General features: G+C 36.8%; 3 protein-coding genes and 2 long non-coding RNA genes across 6 annotated transcripts; 3 read left to right on the plus strand and 2 right to left on the minus strand.

Moving 5' to 3' along the window:
- The first annotated feature begins 1,827 nt into the window (after positions 1 to 1,827).
- Positions 1,828 to 3,777, plus strand: LOC125475382. Its single transcript, XR_007256781.1, has 2 exons — positions 1,828 to 3,160; positions 3,471 to 3,777. It is a non-coding gene; the product is annotated as an uncharacterized LOC125475382 (long non-coding RNA).
- On the minus strand, positions 3,313 to 4,525 carry LOC103930892 (nuclear localization sequence-binding protein-like). The gene is made up of 3 exons (XM_009340298.3): positions 4,228 to 4,525; positions 4,032 to 4,152; positions 3,313 to 3,849 (listed from the first exon to the last, which is right to left on the minus strand). Exons 1-3 carry the CDS (start codon positions 4,263 to 4,265, stop codon positions 3,385 to 3,387), a joined length of 624 nt encoding a protein of 207 aa, XP_009338573.1. The 5' UTR covers positions 4,266 to 4,525; the 3' UTR covers positions 3,313 to 3,384.
- A 3,345-nt stretch (positions 4,526 to 7,870) lies between these two features.
- On the plus strand, positions 7,871 to 11,452 carry LOC103930894. Its single transcript, XR_664764.3, has 3 exons — positions 7,871 to 7,969; positions 9,840 to 10,160; positions 10,944 to 11,452. It is a non-coding gene; the product is annotated as an uncharacterized LOC103930894 (long non-coding RNA).
- Positions 11,453 to 12,983: 1,531 nt separating this feature from the next.
- On the minus strand, positions 12,984 to 14,421 carry LOC103930895 (E3 ubiquitin-protein ligase SGR9, amyloplastic-like). Its single transcript, XM_009340299.3, has one exon. It carries the CDS (start codon positions 14,288 to 14,290, stop codon positions 13,349 to 13,351), a length of 942 nt encoding a protein of 313 aa, XP_009338574.1. The 5' UTR covers positions 14,291 to 14,421; the 3' UTR covers positions 12,984 to 13,348.
- Positions 14,422 to 15,195: 774 nt separating this feature from the next.
- Positions 15,196 to 17,115, plus strand: LOC125475383 (serine/threonine-protein kinase PBL34-like). Of its 2 annotated transcripts, none has more exons than XR_007256782.1 (2): positions 15,196 to 15,638; positions 16,328 to 17,115. XR_007256782.1 is itself a non-coding variant. In XM_048580110.1 (2 exons), the coding sequence occupies exons 1-2, from the start codon at positions 16,023 to 16,025 to the stop codon at positions 16,849 to 16,851; spliced, it is 531 nt and encodes a 176-aa protein (XP_048436067.1). In that variant the 5' UTR covers positions 15,985 to 16,022; the 3' UTR covers positions 16,852 to 17,115. The 2 variants fall into 2 exon arrangements, 1 of the variants encoding a protein (XP_048436067.1); XM_048580110.1 differs by lacking the exon at positions 15,196 to 15,638 and adding an exon at positions 15,985 to 16,029.
- Positions 17,116 to 17,925: the final 810 nt, after the last annotated feature.

Genomic DNA, 17,925 nt, shown 5'->3' on the forward strand with positions numbered 1-17,925 from the left:
TTTGTAGGGTTGTGTAGATGATATTGTTATTCCTCCTACGCATTGCCTTTATTTATAGTAATAAGAGATGGAAGAAATCTTTCTCCTCCAAGGCATACAAGTCATAATAGGGAAGAATAACTAGAATCAAATATAATCTAGGATTTACACAATCACACTTAAATAAGAAGTTTATAACAACATAAGCATTTTTAGCTATGAAATTTTTGAAGAATATTAGATGAGAGATTAATAGATGAATGATAACATGATTATTTTTATAAAGAGAGATATTTGATGGTATTGGTAATAAAGTTTTCATGCAACATTGTCAAAACATGAAAATGTGCCGACGGATATTGTTATATGTTGTATGAAAACTTTTATGAATAAATATATAAGTATTTTGTTTACTAAATTCTTGAACTTTTTAATTTGTGACTTTGTTGTTTGAGAATGCCCCAATCCATATAGAACTCTGACTTCGTTTCTGGTGAACCCCACACATTCTTGATTCCTCCATGTCTTAATAAACACAAAAATAATCTTAATCGAATCAAACTCCTTATTTTTATTTTAATTATTGGTGCGAAAACACGCTCGGTGGCAATACAAAACAAAAACTAGAAAAGAAAACTTGCTCCAAATTGTTTTCGGTTTTTAATTGTCCCTTTTTTAACTCTTCCATGTACATTGGTCCACTTTCCAGTTTCCACCAGACTCCCTCAGCCTCTGCCATCCCTTTTTTTCTCCTTCGTATTTCCTTCTTCTTCTTCTTCTTCTTCTTTTTTTTTTTTCCTAACAAAAAGAAAAAATTATAAATTAAACATGGAAAATAAGTGGTGAATTGTTTTGATATATAAGATATTTCTCTTCAATCCGTATCTTATAGAAACATTTCCTCCCTCTTTTATTCTAACTTTAAATAATATATCGCTTATAAATTAAAGACAAAATAAGCTCTAATATTTTTATTGCCAAGTCTTTGTCAAAAGTTCATATTAGGACTAGCTTTGAGCACGTTTGTGTGTTTTTTTTTAAGGAAAACTAATGAAAAGGGCTTGAAAACTTTGAGTGTTAATGATAAGGACAAAATAAAGGGTAAAGTGAATAGTATCAAGTTTGGCTTTTTAGTGTAAAAATATGGTTTTTCGTTAAAGTAAACAGTATCGTGAGTTTTTCGTTAAAGTCCCTTTTTTTTTAATTGTGCAACAGTCCCAATTGTTGGACTGAATTTATTATTTTCCGAAAAAAATAAAAAAGCTTGTACATTTATAATATAAAATTTCAGTCGCTTAGTACTACGGTCTAGTGATATTCCTCTTCACTTGTAAGTGAGAGGTCTCAGGTTCAATTCTGATCAAAGACGAATTTGAACCACATTATTGCTAGCCTATTGTGAGATTTAACTCACTACCCACTCCTTTAGTATAAATAATACTGTTGGTTAAAAAAATAAAAAATAAAATTCCAATGTATTGCATTGCATGTGTGAATTCTTGATCATGTGATGGGCTGCATGTCATTCCGAAGCACTGACTCCACGGCAAGCCACACTGAAGAGAGGATCCATGTCTGGGGTGTACCAATCCCTTTGTTCTTTTATCGCCATATTTCACATCCATGGACAAATCTTAGCACAGGGCCCAAGCTTAATTGTCAATAGAACAGTTTTGCTCTCCCAGATATTAAAAGACAAATAAAGAATGGTTGAGATTTAATTTATTCGTGAAAAATAATGATCGGGAAAGAATCATATTGTAGCGTCGACAGAAAATGATTTCACATTCTCTTTCTTTTTAACTGTCCTCTTATTTTTTGTGGCTATTGAATTTAATAAAAATAACACACGGAGAGAAGCGTAGAAGGAAAGAATGGGAGTGGAAATCATTTTTCATTATCTATTAAGTTTCGTTGAATGGCTTCGAAAAGTGAAAGCTTAAGATCAATGATAAGTTTTGAGTGCGAATATCGCATTTGCAAATAATTCATGAGTTAATAAGTAGATATATGTGATATGAGATGAGTAAATAAGAAACGCCACGAAACAGACGTTCACTCCAAAAAATTACTCTTTACTCCAACTTTGAGAACTTTTTGTTTTAACTTTTGACCCAAAAAAAAAAAAAAAAAAAAAGAAGATTTTTGCTCTTTCTTGTGCAACTATATCCAAATACATGCTCTTGTGAGACCAAGCCAACAAATGTAGAGATAGTTTGGCCAAATCTCAACAAGAAAATCTTTAATATACAGGTCACAAGAATGAAGCTGCCATGGCCAACCACCTCCTAAAATTCAATTCCACTCAAGAGATTGCTACAAAATAAAGTAGAGAAAACCAAAAGAAGGATGTGGCCAAGAAGGTCAGAGCATCAATATTGCAACAAACCCCACAATTCACATGCCCTCTATGAGTGAATGTACCACATGAAACAACTTTATTACCCGCATCCACAGATATTAATCCATCCAAAAACACTACACAATGCATAAAACTAGTAGGTTTTCTTCAATACACTTAAATACTTTGTGCTCCGATATTTAGAGCCGTTAGATCCAATTCAAACGATAACAATAACTAGTACTAATTATTTCATCTACATAGTATGCCCACAAGTATTAATGATTACAATTTGCATGTTTGAGATTGGTGATCAAATGGACCATATCTAATCATAATTCTTTTCTCCATTGATTTTTGAAGATTTTCTATGATATCCCTTAGTAATTGTTCAGGTAATTAGGTAATAGGCAATTATAGCCTTAGTAAATAGTATTTTTCCATTTCATATATCGATGATGATAATTTTGCGATGTGCAGGCAAGCAAGAAGACGATGGTATCAGACGTGAGCAAGAATATATAAAGTGGCACAGAAGGATTGCCTACGTCTCCATGGTCGAACGTTCTGTCGTCAGCATGACGTCAGATCCAGCTCGGGCACAGGGTCGGACAAGGATTGCTCTAGTTACCTAGTCCGGCACACATGGGTCCACCCAATTGCCTGACTTTTGGACATGGATTGGAGATGTTTTGGACATCTTTTGGGCAACAATTGCCCATTTGCCTGGCTTTTGGGCATGGGGTGGACTTGCTCTTAGAGCATCAAGAACTTGCCTAAAATTCTCACCAACTGGCTTCAACTCAGTGCTGGTGTCACAGGTGGCAGGCATATTCAGAGGTACTAATGCAAATGTATTATGAACAACTGAAAAGATTTTGCAAATTTTATTCTAATTAGCTTAATTAAGTAGATCCCAACATGGAATGTCAAAGATTATTTCTAAACACTAGTGATTTTAATGCTCCTCTTTTAGCTGTATGCACTTCTTCTGAGCACATAAAGATTATTAATATTTAACTTAGAGTACGTATGGTTAAAAGCCGAGTGCCAAAATATCTACCCTAAGTACAGACACTAAACCTGATAGAACTGGTCAGGTTAATTGGACTTACATACCTATTACTATCTTCAATCTCTGGATCTTCAGATTTATGAGTTGGGTTGTGGCAGAACCCTTTTGGGGAAGAACATTCTAAGCTGGAACTAGAACTGGAACCAGAAGTGCTTTGAGAAGAAGTGTTTTCTTCAGTGAAAGTACTTTCACAGCTTTGCTCAGATGTGGTGGAGTCAGCTGCATTTTGTCTTGATTCTTCTGGGATTTCTGACTCTGCAACTTTGGATTTGGCTTTATGGGTTTCTGGATGATTGGATCCTGATGAAGTAGTAGCGGATTGTGTACAAGATTTTTCACTATTTTTAGAGGAAATATTCAAAGATTCAAGCTTTTTCTTCAAATATTTGAGCTTCTTTTCTGCTTTTTCCTTCAGTTTGATCTCTTCTTTGAGCTGCTTCTGTAGTTCTACTAACTGTTGACATTTGAAACATTATAATGTGAATGACAGACAACACATAGATATATATAACTGGTCACCTCTTTTGTGTTCCTAATATGGATATACTCAAGATTTAACTTACCAATTAGTGTAATTGAAAAGAATAACGACTATGGATGTTTACTAATCCGTAATCAAAAATTCAAAAAATTTACCTTCTTGCCAATGAGTTCTGCATCCTCTTTTGCAACCCTAGAAGCTTGCCTCTCTGCCAGCAGTCTCCCTCTGAGGCACTCCAAAGTCCTCAAACCACCATCTCCTTCCATCTTCCTGTCACTGAGACAAAACCCACATCCCACATTGTCAATTTTGATGAGAGAAAGAGAGAGAAAAAGAGAGAGAGAAACCCACCTCCATGTTCCATCTTCCATGCCAGTAGTAGCTGTCATTGTTATTTTTAGGTGGAGAATACACACTTGGGCAAGAACACAGATGCTTGATTGTCAGTGTTTAGAAAACCAAGGACTGAGAGCTTTGGAGTCTCCTTTGCTCATACCAGGTGGACGATGGTACATTTGACAGAGAGACAATGGCTCTTGTACTTAAAAAGTAAGTTGGTAACTGTGATCATCTGCCCACAGTGTTTACATCTGTTATTTATTTCCCTCACCACCCAAGGTTTTATTTTGTAGTGTTACCTCTTGATTTTCATTATTTTGTTGTCTTGGTATTAAGCAATTGACCACTTTTGTAATGAAAGTTTCTTGGTCCTCACTCTGTACATTTCAGTAGGCCATGTTTTCCCTTTATGAGTGAAGGCTCTTTCATCATTGATAAAATGCCACTTTCCCTATACTTCTAAACACAAAAAAACACTTATGGACCGATGACATGTTTACTTAACTATAACGAGAGAAGTTGAGAAGAACTGAGCACAAGATCCCGTTAGTTGTTGGTTGTTCAGGTATCAGATTACAAAAAGTAATGTGAAACTCACATGTTTTTTATCTAGTATGTTTTAAAAACCGCAAAAGAAGTCAACAAATCGAAATAAGTTTCAGAGTGGAGTGGAGCAATGGTCCTTGAGCTTTCGTCTAATTGGAACATTGGTCCCTGAACTAAAAATTGCGATATTGGTCCCTACACTTATTACAACATATAACAATGGTCCTTCATGGTGTTATTCAAAATGACCAATGTTCCACATTGTGATAAGTCCAAGAATAAATACTCATTGACTTTTAGTTCAAGGACCATAGCTCCAATTGAGCCAAAGTCCAAGACCAATGCTTCATTTTTACTAATTCTAATATCCATGTGGAGTAATGCTAGAGAGACTAAATCTGCAAACTAAATGATGTGTCACTAATTGGAATAAGCACGTTTGTCAACATTTAAGTAATAAATCAATTATCAACTTCTATGTTCTTTAGTTTCCAAGAATTTATCTTCAAATTTAGTCTATCTAGTATTACTCTATCCATGTGTTAGTAACGTAAGAAAAAGTCAGAAATCAAAATAATTCAAATTCTTTATATAATTAAATCATAACCCATGGTGGTTGGAATTTTCTTTATATAGTTTGGGTTCCACCGGTATTACAGATACATGAATATATGCAGTGCATTTGAAATACATGAAATAGGAATCATAGATCTAAAATTTGAAATTTGAAATACATGGCTGTCATAGATTTAAATTTTTTTTTCTGCAGAGATCTGGCTGTTATGTCACGTGATCTCATCTCACTGTATTGTCTTCCTCCTCCTCCTCCACCTTGCTCATGACTTTGTTCTCATCATCTGTCATACATAGTTTGGAATTGGACTCTAGTTAAACATATCAAACAATACAATCGCAGATCAATCTTTGTTAATTTCTCTCTCTCCCCAGTGAGCTTCGGAGAATGATTTAAATGGAACGAGTTTATTATTGTCAAACGTTTCATCTTAATAAACTAATACCATGTATAAATTTTTACCGCATAACATGAGACTCTGAGTAAACTAAAACGTCACATGCTGAAGGGCTCGTTTAATACAACTTCACGACTCGTAGTCATAGCAGACCCTTGAGTATCAACACGTGTCATACAGCAACATATATATTGCAGACGTAAGTAAAGTGTACTCACATGCTATGATGGACCAGCATCTTTGATAAATATTAAATACACCCACCTCTTTTCTTAATTTTTGTTCTATCAAATTCCTAGTTTGATTTTCCAAACGTAGAAATCCTTATAAAGTTGACAACACCTTCTGCTAATTAGCATTCATAATTATCTAGATTTGATTTTTGGCAAAATGATTTTTTTTGTTTTTTCATTACCAACTATGTGCTATTTGGTAGAGTTAAATTCAGAACCTATTCGAACGAAATAGAGGCTTAGGTATGAGTTAAAACTAAATGAAGTAAAGATTTGCAGCGTATGTTACCGAAACAATTTCGAAAGCATAAGGTGACCAAGTAATGAATAAATTGGTATCGATTTTTGCGATTTAGGAGATTCGAACTTATGACCGTATAGTACTAAATGATGCTTTAGTGTGAAAATTAAAATCATTGTGTTTCATATAAATTCATAGCAAGGGACTTGGTACTAATTAGCTTGGTTTGCACTCAAAGAAATGACTAAGCAATTCTGCGAGTATTTGATCATATTAGGAATGCAAGAGCTTTAAGCACACTCATTATCATTAGCTGGACCAGTCAATTTATTTTGAGTGGGACCTGTGTTTAGCACGGTGGATGAAAATATTCCCATAGCTAAACGTCCTTTATGTCCCTTAAACTTGTTTATATTTTCAATTTTAGAGTAAGAGATCGATTTACCCCCTGAACTGGTATGAAAATGCTAATTTCCTTATGAATTTTAATTTTAGCCAATTACCCACTTGAACTTTTATAATTAGTCAAGTTTCCCCTTAAACTTTAATTTTACCTAATTACCCCCGGAACTTTTATAAATAGCCAATTTCCCCCTGTCGTTAGATTTTAAAAAATTTCATTCAATTTTCCATCCATTTTGATCATGGAAACAACACATGAATGCTGTATGAGGGCAAAAAGGATGAAAAATTGAATGAAAATTTTTAAAATCTAACGCCAAGAGATAAATTGGCTATTTATAAAAGTTTAGAGTGATAATTGGTTGAAATTAAAGTTCAAGCGGGAAATTGGCTAATTGAAAAAGTTCAAGGGAGTAATCGGCAAAAATAAAAGTTCAGGGAGAATTTGATAGCTACATACAAGTTCAGCAGACAAATTAACAAACACTTCAAGAGTTAATGATTTAGAGAAGGATAATAGTTCATCTCAAATTAAAATGACAACTATATACTTAGTCATAAGTGATGTAGGATTAGATGAGGTGGCCTACACATAAGAGCTCAGTCGTCTAACTACTATTATAGCGTATTAGCCTTAGGATAAAGCAATTGGACGGAATTTAGAGTATGAGACCCCCTGATAGAAAACAAAGCACCAACAATGAAAATCTAGAGGTTCTCTAAACTATGTGCAGCAACTGTTAATATGTAACCAAAAGCGCACAAGGCAATGAGCAACTTTGTTAACTCTTGGTGACAAACATAAATAGAATTATCTCAAGTGATTCGAAGCAACTGTAATTTCATGTCTCATTGATGCATTTATTGAAAATGAATATAAACTCTAATGATGTAAAAGATTAATCAATATAAACAAGAAAACGAGTGACACAAACTTCTCTAAATTTTGACATGTCAATTGTTTTGAGTAATTGATGAATTCATAATTAATTTATCTAAAGAATTAGACAAAACTGAGCTTTTGTTCTTAAATTGTAAACTAAGAGGACTCGAGTCACAACATATGAAACTATAAAGACCGAAGTAGAACTTCACGTAATCGACGGGCACTAAAATAATTATTTGGTCTCATTTAATGATTTAAATGCACTGGCACGTGATACAAACCGGCTTTATTAAGAATTCAGCAAACGACAGGCACGTGACTTATAGGAACCTACTTTATTTTGAATTCGCACCGCGCGGGTGGCGTAAACTCGGCGCGCAGAGCAACGACAAAGTGGAGCGTTGTGGCTTTGCTGTCGCGTAAATTGTCGCCGAAATCATATGCTTCTCCTCTTCTCACTATTCTATCTCGTGAGGTAAACAAATCGGTTCATTCTTCTAGGGCTTTGATTTTTTGGGAAATTTACCAATTTCCATTTCGTTTCTGCGCTGTGGATTTTAGGGTTTTCTAGTGTTGTGCATTTCAATTGTTTCCATATGGAAGAAAGCCCCTTCGTATTTAACTTTGACCTAATTTTCACAAGCTGAGTAGCGAGTTGTGTATTCCCAGTTTCTTTTATATTTCGTATCCAATTTATAGGTGTGGGATTTGGATTGATACATGCTTGCTTTGATTTTGGTTGGCTCAGTTCATGGTTGACTCAATTATTTTCATGCCTTCGTTCATGGTTTGCCTTAATTCATGACAGCTCAGTGCTATTTTGTTGCTCAGTTATCCTGATAACTGGATTTGGTGTAGTCTCAGTATATTGTTTCCACAATTCATGGTCTGCTTAGGTTTAATTTGATACCTTGATTCATAGTTGCCGCAGTCTATTTTTGTCCAAGTTCTAGTTGCCTGAGTTATCTTGATGCCTCGATCTATGGTTGCCTCGGTTATATAAATACCTTGATTACTGGTTACCTGGGTTTATTGTTGGTTGAAGTTACATTGTTGCCTCATCATGGTTGCTTCGGTTATTGGTTGCCTCAGTTTATTCTTGAAAAACGTTGTTTTCTTGATTAATGGTAACCACAGTTGACTCCTCGATTAATGGATGCCTCAGTTTATTGTGGGCTTAATACATTGTTTCCTTGGTTTATTGCTGCCTCGGTTTTTTCAGTGTGTTGTTTCCTTAGTTCATGATCGCGTTGCAGTTATCTGTACGACCTAAGTCTGCTTGGGTTGTTTGGATGACCTGAATCTTATTGTCATCATTATTTTGAAGCATCGTTGCCCATAGTTGACTCAATATATTTTTCCCACAGTTGGGGGCTGTCTATGATATTTGATGCCTATTCACAGTTGTCTTGAACTCTTGGTTGTATTGATGCATGGATGTATCGACAAATGGTTGCCTCAGTATATTCTTATTGTCACCACTCATACTTCCTTCAATTATCTATCTCTCAATTCATGGTTTTTATTGAAGCCTTGAATAATAGTTTCCCTCAATTTATTCCGGTCTACATTTTTGCTTTAGGTTTTTTTCTCGTATATTGTTGCTTTGATCACACGGTTGCCTCAGTTATCTTGACGCCTTAGTTCATGAATGGCTAGTTAACTTGATTTCTTTGTTCTTGGATGCTTCAATTATTTTGATGCCCAATTCATGGTTGCCTTACTTCATGGTTTTCTTGGTGTATTGTTGTCAAATTCTTAGTTGTGTTGACATTTTGATTCCTCGATTAACTGATTTCTCGGTTGTCGATTATTGGTTGTCTTGTATGTTATAACAACTCATAATTGCCTCGGTTGCCTTGGCAATGTTGGCAAATTTTTGTGGTACAGGGAAGAAATTGTTTCAAAGTATCCCCTATTATTGGTATCAGTGTCTTGATAAACAAAGATATATTGGCATCGGTTCAATTTAATGAGTTATGAGATGACTAAATCCTGGAATGTTTATTGTGACATTTGTTTTGCCTTCTGTGAGATTTCTTAATTTATTGGACTGCCCTTTATGTTTTCTTAGCCCTTAGTTAATTGGACAATATCTTGTTTAAAAGTATTCTAATTCAAGTGTGGTTGTGCATAATGTAACTTAGTATCCTGCACGTCGAAATTAAGATAAACTTCCCCTAAGTTCACGAGATTGCAGAAACTATTTTATACAAACTATGAAAAATGAGGATGGCCATTTTTCCTTGTCTTGCAGTCGGAATTGTATGATTTATCTGAGAGAATATTGATTGCAGAGTAGTGATTTGGCCATCTAATTTATTTTCATGATGATGCATGTGTAGGATTTTCCAAAGATATATAGAAACCAAAAATGTGATGCTATCCTTTAAAGAAGTACGAAGGGCGAGCTAAAGATCCCACGTACTAGTCTATGTGTACACGCCCATGTTTCGTGGGCTGGCTCAGACTGATTAAATCGGATTGGAACATTGGAGTCATAGCCGTTGTTTGATGAGCCTAATTGCACTTCAAACTGAGTCGGACTGGGGAAGGACACAAGTCCCAGAAAGGAGGGATTTAGGACCCATGTTGAGACAGGTTTTGAGTGAGCCTCTTTTCTTCTCTGCATTCGCTTTTCCTCCTTTTCTCTCCACGGTTTCAAGGTACCGCCCTTTTCCCTATTTTCTCAATCCTTCAAACACTGCGCACCCATTGTTTGAGTTATACTTTTATCTTAGTTCAAATTTCGACTTCAGTTTTAGTCGGTTTCCATGTTTGATCTAACTTTTGAACTACTTTGGTTTTTTTTTTCTTCCTCTGAATCTGACTCTTTGGTCACTGCCGATCTCATAAATTGTGAGCTAGGTTTCTGATTGATCGTAAGGTACTAGTCTCATCTGTTATCTGCTGGCTTAGACAGGACTCCTTTTACCTCTGTCTCCTTTGGTTTCATAATTTCATTGTCCCTATCCTTGGAAACTTGTGGATTGGGCAAATAAATGCAGTGGCAAAACAGTTTGTTACAGGACTTCAAACCAAATGATGTTAACCCGATGCTCTTTTTGGGTGGAATGGTTTTCCATCTGCCCATCTGTGTGAACTGTTTAGTATTAATAGAAAAAGGCACTTTAGGAAAGCAAGAAAGTTCGGCTAAAACTAAATTATTTCAACAAAGTCCGTTTCTGGAGAAACATATCCACATCTGACATCTCCGTGAGATGTATAGCATCAGTAGCAAAAACACTTTCAGAAGCGACATTTTGTGGAAACTATCATAGCAAAAGAACTCAGTATATGCTGCAGATCCAATCCAAATGACTTGGCTACACCCGATATTGTAGCATTGTAATACACAATGTGACTAATGTAACACAGTTTATGATTTGTGTAATTGAATATTAGGGAATTGACTAGTCTAACTAGTTTTCATGATAATGAATGTGTAGGATTTGCTTAAGGTATATAAAGAGACCAGAAATGGAGTTCTATCCTTCAAAGAGGTACGAAAGAAAGGCAAGCTAATGATCCCATGTTACTGGTCCGAGATTACAAGCTCTTCAGGTAATGGAATGTTTTACGTATACCTGTTTATATTCTGCTGCAAAATTTCTCACACCAGCTCTCATGGCATTATCGATACCAATTTGTACCCGATGAGGCTTGGAATGCTATTTTTATAAAGGTACGAAAAGAAAGGCGAGCAAATGATCCCACATTACCAGTCTGAGTTTACCATCTCTTAAGGTAATGGGACGTTTTACTTATACCTGTTTATATGTACTGCTGCGATGTTTTTACACCTGCTCTCACGGCGTTTTAAGTACAATTTGCAATTGATGACGCTTAAATCTCTTATGATCTTTGTAACAGTGTTAACAAGCTATAATTCTTAGAATTCTGCAACAATCTCTGCTGCTAGAATAAGATAGCCACCCTTTTTTGTGGGCTCGTTTAATTGTGGTTGAGTCCTTGTCGAGTGAGATTTTGGACTAACGCACGCCTGGAGCTTTCTAGTAATTGCCAACCTGAAAATCCAACCCCCTTCACATTTAATGAGTTTAGGGTGATTGGGTTTTTTACTTCGTACGGTTGTTTCAGTGTGTCCAAAATGTCCATGTTGCTTAATGCTATGTTGAAAATGCATTACTGAAGCACTAAAAAGTTACTATTAAAACATTACATATGCACTACACAGACACTAAACGAGGGACGTTTCAGATAGGACTTAGAAATGTATGGCATTTAGTCACTTTCAAGTTTATAATTGAAACACACCATTCATTAGTCTAGTGACTTTCACTTTGAGTCTGATCTTTAGTCGAACTGTTTCGTGCCAAACCTTAAAGCCCTATTTACTAATTTTGATAATATTATAGTTTAATTTGTTGGAAAATGATAATATTTAGGTTTATTTTATTCTTTGGGTATGGCGCCTAATCTATTAGAATTAGGGTTTCGTTCTCTTGTCTATTAGGGATTATAGTTAGTTCTCTGTATATAGGATGTTATGTTACTGAGTTAAAATAGTCTCTCAATGTAGTCTTCTGATATGTAGCTATTATGGTTATTTTACATTTTAGTTAATAAATCAATCTTCGTATTTTGTAATGTTGTTTGTTCGTTCTATGCACTTTGATTTTCATCCTGGTTTATTAACTAAAAGGTAAATAGGTTTTATTGGAGTGTAAGACTAAGATTGGTTTATTAATTGAAAAGTAAATTAGCTATGACAGCTACATGAGAAAATTATATGGCGACAGACTATTCTTAAATGACTTACATAACATCCTAGGCCGGGCACCCCGATGAAGGCACATGAACCCTCTAGGCTGCCACTTGGGCAGTCTAAGGCGGTTCGTGTATTTTATTTTTTTTTTTAGGTTAAAGGGTTTAAAGATTATTTTTTTAAGTAAAATAACTTTAGGCTTTCTTTCTTGTAAAATCACTCGGAATACATATTTTGTTTTATGCATTCAATCACTTGTAGTACTTTATAATTTATATATTCTTCTATTTTGCATTTATGTTTCCAAATACAAGTATAAATATATATTTAAATATAGAGTATAAGTATTCACTTATTTATATAGATACATTTTTTAAATTTTTATACCATAAATTTAATTAAAATAATAAAAAAAATTTGGCTAGGCCCCTAAGCGCTGGGCTTCTGTCATGTCCACTAGTGCCTAGTGCTGCCCATAATCAACATCTAAGGAGATAAATACATGAGTAATGCTAGTTACCACTTTTTTAATACTTGCGCATTTGTATCACCTCTTTAATAGAGATTGAGCTTATCAACATATGTGGATTCTATCTCTATTAGATAGGTAGTACAAATATGTTATAAAAAAAAAGTGGTAAAGTAGTATTTTTGTAAATATATTAATTGACGTAGCACATACACATCGTTTGCCACATCAAATGTTACACCAACATGATACAAAAATGTCAACTCTCTATAAAAAATAAAAATTTAAGGATGTTAATCAATTGGATCTCAGGTTGGGTCATTTTATTGAAGTGTAATATTACCTATCCATAAAAATGGACTCGATTTCATGAAATGTGAAATCAATTACAGAAGATTGCAGATCAATTCCCCAAGTAAATTAATCGCATAAGCTATCTCTTTCTTTCTCTCTCTTTCTGTCTCTCTCTCGCGGTGTCTTATTTATTTAGCTACATGCTAATCCACAAATGCCTATAACCTAAACCACATGCTTCCATATCACGTATTATGTGTGATCCTCTCCAATTTCATTCATCACACACAATCCCTTCACAGCCAAGAAATTTCCGATCCACTCTGGTGGTGACACGTGTGCACTTGTTGATCACCATCACTCTAAGCTAATTCCTTCTCGCCTATCTTAACCAAAATCTCCCACAGCCGTTGGATCTCCCCGAACACATCTTCCGTGGGAAGCGTAAACCGGCAGCATGGACAAGTGTTCCTCTTCCTCAGCCACCGCAAAATACACATCCAATGAAACAAATGCCGGCACGGCAGCTCACACACATCTCTGTCTTCTCTCATCTCCTCTTTACATATCACGCACTCGCTCCCTCCACCGCTTACCACCACTGACGGCAGCGACACCACGACTGCTGGCGATGCCGCAACTTCTCTCCCTGCCTTCCCGCCACAGCAAAAACCCATCACGTTGACGAATCTCAAGCACCTTGTCAGCACCTCAATATAAGACACCAAAGCCGACCTGTTGTAGACCCCAATGCCGGAAACTGTTAACATGTTGTCGGAGTACAAATCACTTAGAATTTCGCGCCATTTTACAGTTGGTGCTTCGAGGGCTTGAGGGTTGTGCTGGTGTACTTCGCAGAGCAAGAGGAGGAGCAGGACGGCGTCGAGGTCTCTCTGTCTGGCCTGCCGCGGCGGTAGATTGGTGTAGGGTTGGAAGTGGAGTGTAAGGTGGTGGAGGGAGGAGAGGAGGTGGTTGGCGATGAGGAGAGTCTTGTGGGCGAGAGGGAGGCAGTTGAGGCGGTGGAGGGTGAGAGAGAAGAGGATGGGGGAGGAGAGGAGGGAGGAGAGACGGCGGCGGCGGTGGTGGGTGTGGGAGAGGATGGTGCGGGTGAGATCTGAGAGTTGGGGTGGGGTGAGGGTGGCCAGAGCAGCCATGATGGTTGCGGTTGCTCCTGTTGTTTCTTCCATCATGGGATCGTGTGCTTTGTGGACTTTCGCTTTTAACTCTTTTATGGAGCGTGGAAAAAAGTTTTCAGGAATGTCAAGGGTTTTTATGTGAATTTTCGTTTGGACTAATTTGGCCATGCTGGTCTCTTGTAATGACCATTGTACCCCCTTTGATTTTTGTTCCACTCTTGTAAATACTATAGGGAAGTGATTTCGGCATACATTTATTTCCTCTCTCCTAGATTGAGATAAGTAAATAAAAAAAATAAAAAAAGGGAACGAAAAAAAGTAAAGAAAAAGAAACCGAAAATTGTTGTTCATAGTATATTATTGTGGCCATGACATTTGTAATGGGTCAAAATCCTACATTAATCATGTCTTTACGTTCACAAAATCATCATTAATTTTGTTAGTGTCAAGTCATAATGTGTTATATTTTTTTACATGTAAGAGAATAGAGAGAGTTAAACTCTTAACCTAGTCAGATGACAACAAATGCAATGCATAAAGCTAATAAGTTGGTATAAGAGGGGTTGGTTAGCACTTTAACGGTGGAAATGTGCATGTGGGGTATTAGATTAGATGAATTGAATCAAGTGGTTGGTTATGTAGGTTGGTTTGTCTACAAGTTGTGTGTCGAGTTCAAACCCCATTTGTCCTTGCTATATAATTATGTAAAGAAAAACAAGTAGAAGAGTAGAAAAACCGATTGGCCCATCCCATCCGTGGCTCGCTCTCCTTGTCCCCTTCACTCTTAATAATGCAAATGCAAATGGTAAGATGATCCAACTTGACAGCCATGCTAATATATCATTTCGCTTCTCAAGGAATTGTGTCACCTTTTACACTTGCATTTACCGCCTACAGCTCCGGTTAATCTTCATTGGAAGTTGAGTAAATTGTTTGCTAGATCTGGTAAATTAGCCTAATGACCATTTTGTCCCCTGTTTTCACAAGAACTTTTGGTATTATTTTGGTTTGCTTGACAACCAAAAATGCATTCTGAATTCGATTAGAAAAAACTTAAAAGCACGTTCAGACTCAGGGCCTGTTTGGGATTGAGGTGATTAAAAAAAAAGCTACTATGAAAAAAAGCTATGAAAATTTTTGGTGTTTGGTAAACTTTGAAAAGCAGCTTTGTTTCAAAGTTGAGGGTGAAAAAAAGCCCAAAACCAGGAGATGACAAGAAGCTGCAATTTGCAGCTTCCAAAAGCAGCTTATTTTCACCCACACACGGGTGAACAATGTACACGTTTAATGAAATATGAATAACCCAAAACTGCCCTCCCTTTCCCTTCACCTACGCTCTCACCTTTCCAGAGCTCTCTCGCACGCTCTTCACCTCAGAGCTCTCTCGCATAACCTGAACCAGAGCGATCTTTCTCGTTCTCTCATTCTCTCGTTCTCTCGTTCCAAAAACTAGCGAACTCGTTCTCTCGTTCCAAAAACTAGCGAACTCGTTCTCTCGTTCTCCAGGTTTCTCCAGGTAAGCTTCTCATTTATTTGTTTGGATTTTTCAAATTAGGGATGGGGAGATTAGGGAAAGAGGGGTGGGAAGAGCAAAGGGATGAGGGTATGGGTGTCGGGAAAAATAATTGGGGATGGAGGGTGGGGAAAAATTAATTGGGGAAGGTGATATGGTTTGTGGAAAAAATTAATTGGGGAAAAAATTAGGGTTTGTGGAGGAAACAAAAAAAAATTGAGAGAGAAGTTTGATTACTTATGTATTCGTTTTTTTGAAGAAGGTCTGCTTCTGATTTGGGTTTATGTAAGGGATAATTTGCTTTGCTCTGCTTCTAATCTGTGAACTGTGCTTCTGATTTGTCATGTGTTTTTTGGGTCAAAATATTCCTCAGAACTTGAATATGTAATGACTGGTAAGGAATTGATAGTATATCTCTCAAATATAATTAGTTAAGATGGCCGTCTCTTCGTTTTTCCTGTAATTTTCCATCCGCTTCACTAGTTTGTGTACTTTAATTTCTCAAACTTCATGTCTTGAGCATGTAGAAGTTATACGCATTATCTGGTGTTGAGTGTTAGTTACACATGAGCTAGGTCTAAGATGGCGGGTGCAATTAATGCTCATCCTCTTGGACATTATGTTTTCGATACACGTAAAGATTCTTGATACTTTGTTGAAGTCTGAGTATATTCACTTGTATTTTGTTGCAGGACATCTTACATCCAGGAGTGATGTATATAGTTTTGGCGTGGTTTTACTCGAGATGCTGACCGGCAGAAGATCCATGGACAAAAACCGACCCAATGGCGAACATAACCTTGCGGAATGGGCACGGCCACATCTAGGAGAAAGAAGAAGATTCTACCAGTTGATAGACCCTCGGCTTGAAGGCCACTTTTCGATAAAAGGTGTCCAAAAAGCCGCACAACTAGCTGCCCACTGCCTTAGTCGAGATCCAAAAGCCAGGCCCCTAATGAGTGAAGTTGTGGAAGTCTTAAAGCCCCTACCAGCCCTCAAGGATATGGCAAGCTCATCATATTATTTCCAGACAATGCAAGGTGACCGTGTCGGTTCCAGCCCAAATACCAGAAACAACGTCAGACCGCAAGGAGGATTGCTGATGAGGAACGGGCATCATCAGCAGAGGAGCCTTTCGATACCAAATGGTACCCATGCTTCTCCATATCACCATCAACATCCCCATCCATCGCCAAAACCTAATGTAAAACCGTAAGATAGGGTTGGCAGCTCTTTGTATCATTTCCCACCTCCTGTGAGCAATCATTTTCTTCTTTTCCCCCCTTTTTCCGCTTCCTCGATCCGTATAAATGTAATTTTCGGTTAAAGCATTTGTTCTTGAACCAACTGGAAAATCAGCAGAGATTCATGTTTGCTTTTGATGTTATGTTTAGAATGTAAGGGCAGGCCAAGCTTCTTTGAGCAAAAATTTGTTATGCAATATCTTGTGAGAAAGACCATAATTGTTGCCTCCCCTTAATTTGTCTTCTTATTAGTCCAAGTCTTTGTCTTCTTATTAGTCCAAGTCTTTTGGCTCAATGAGTACATTCAAACAACGGGTTTGCAAAACTTATAGCCCAAGTGATTAAGAACTTTACCTCCGAATTCAATATTTTCTGTGCAAATTCCCGTCTCCTAACATCGGTCGTCTACATGGCCTTACCTTTTGGACTCGGCAAGGTTCAATCTTGTTCCACATCAGCTAACTAGAATAGACTTCAATCGAGTGCGAGACGTCAATTGAGTGTGATCGTTGCATTGTTAAGTGTTATTATTTCACGTGTTATAATATTGTCGGTAGTCAAATTCACTTTTATTTGTTAAGAAAATTAAATTAATAGCACATCTAGTAATATACCCTTTTTGGTCATTTCACATAGTCACAGCTGTTTTACAAAAAAGTTTACCAAACACTATGATACTGCTTTTTTTTTTTCCAAAAGCACTTTTACAAAAAAGTTTACCAAACACTTTGCTGCTTTATTTCATAGCCGCTTATTCTCACAACACAGTCGCTTATTCTCACAGCAGTTTTTTTTCAAAGCACAGCAATACCAAACCAGCCCTCAGAGAAGAGCTTTAGGTGCTTTTTCGGAAAGCACCTTCAAATGGCCTAAACTACATCCCAACCAATGGGTTGGGGGTGTATATGATTCCACAAGGGGCATCCTCGTCACTACAATCAAGCCTAGTAAGAGTGAAAATCCCTTGTAGAGGAAGAGGAGACACAATGATAACCTTTGTAGGCAACCAAACCATGGTCACGATTCAGGGCCGAGGAAATGCCGGA

Source organism: the organism of the source record quoted next, unplaced genomic scaffold, assembly GCF_019419815.1.
Source record: "Pyrus x bretschneideri cultivar Hongxiangsu unplaced genomic scaffold, Pyrus_bretschneideri_v1 Contig144, whole genome shotgun sequence".
Taxonomy (NCBI): Eukaryota; Viridiplantae; Streptophyta; class Magnoliopsida; order Rosales; family Rosaceae; genus Pyrus; species Pyrus x bretschneideri.

Coding starts and splice junctions, on each gene's coding strand:
- LOC103930892 (XM_009340298.3), bottom strand. CDS start 4,265: ATGACAGCTACTACTGGCATGGAAGATGGAACATGGAG. Junction 4,153..4,227: donor ATGGAAGATGGAACATGGAG/GTGGGTTTCTCT, acceptor GTTTTGTCTCAG/TGACAGGAAGATGGAAGGAG. Junction 3,850..4,031: donor CAGAACTCATTGGCAAGAAG/GTAAATTTTTTG, acceptor AAATGTCAACAG/TTAGTAGAACTACAGAAGCA.
- LOC103930895 (XM_009340299.3), bottom strand. CDS start 14,290: ATGGCCAAATTAGTCCAAACGAAAATTCACATAAAAACCCTTGACATT.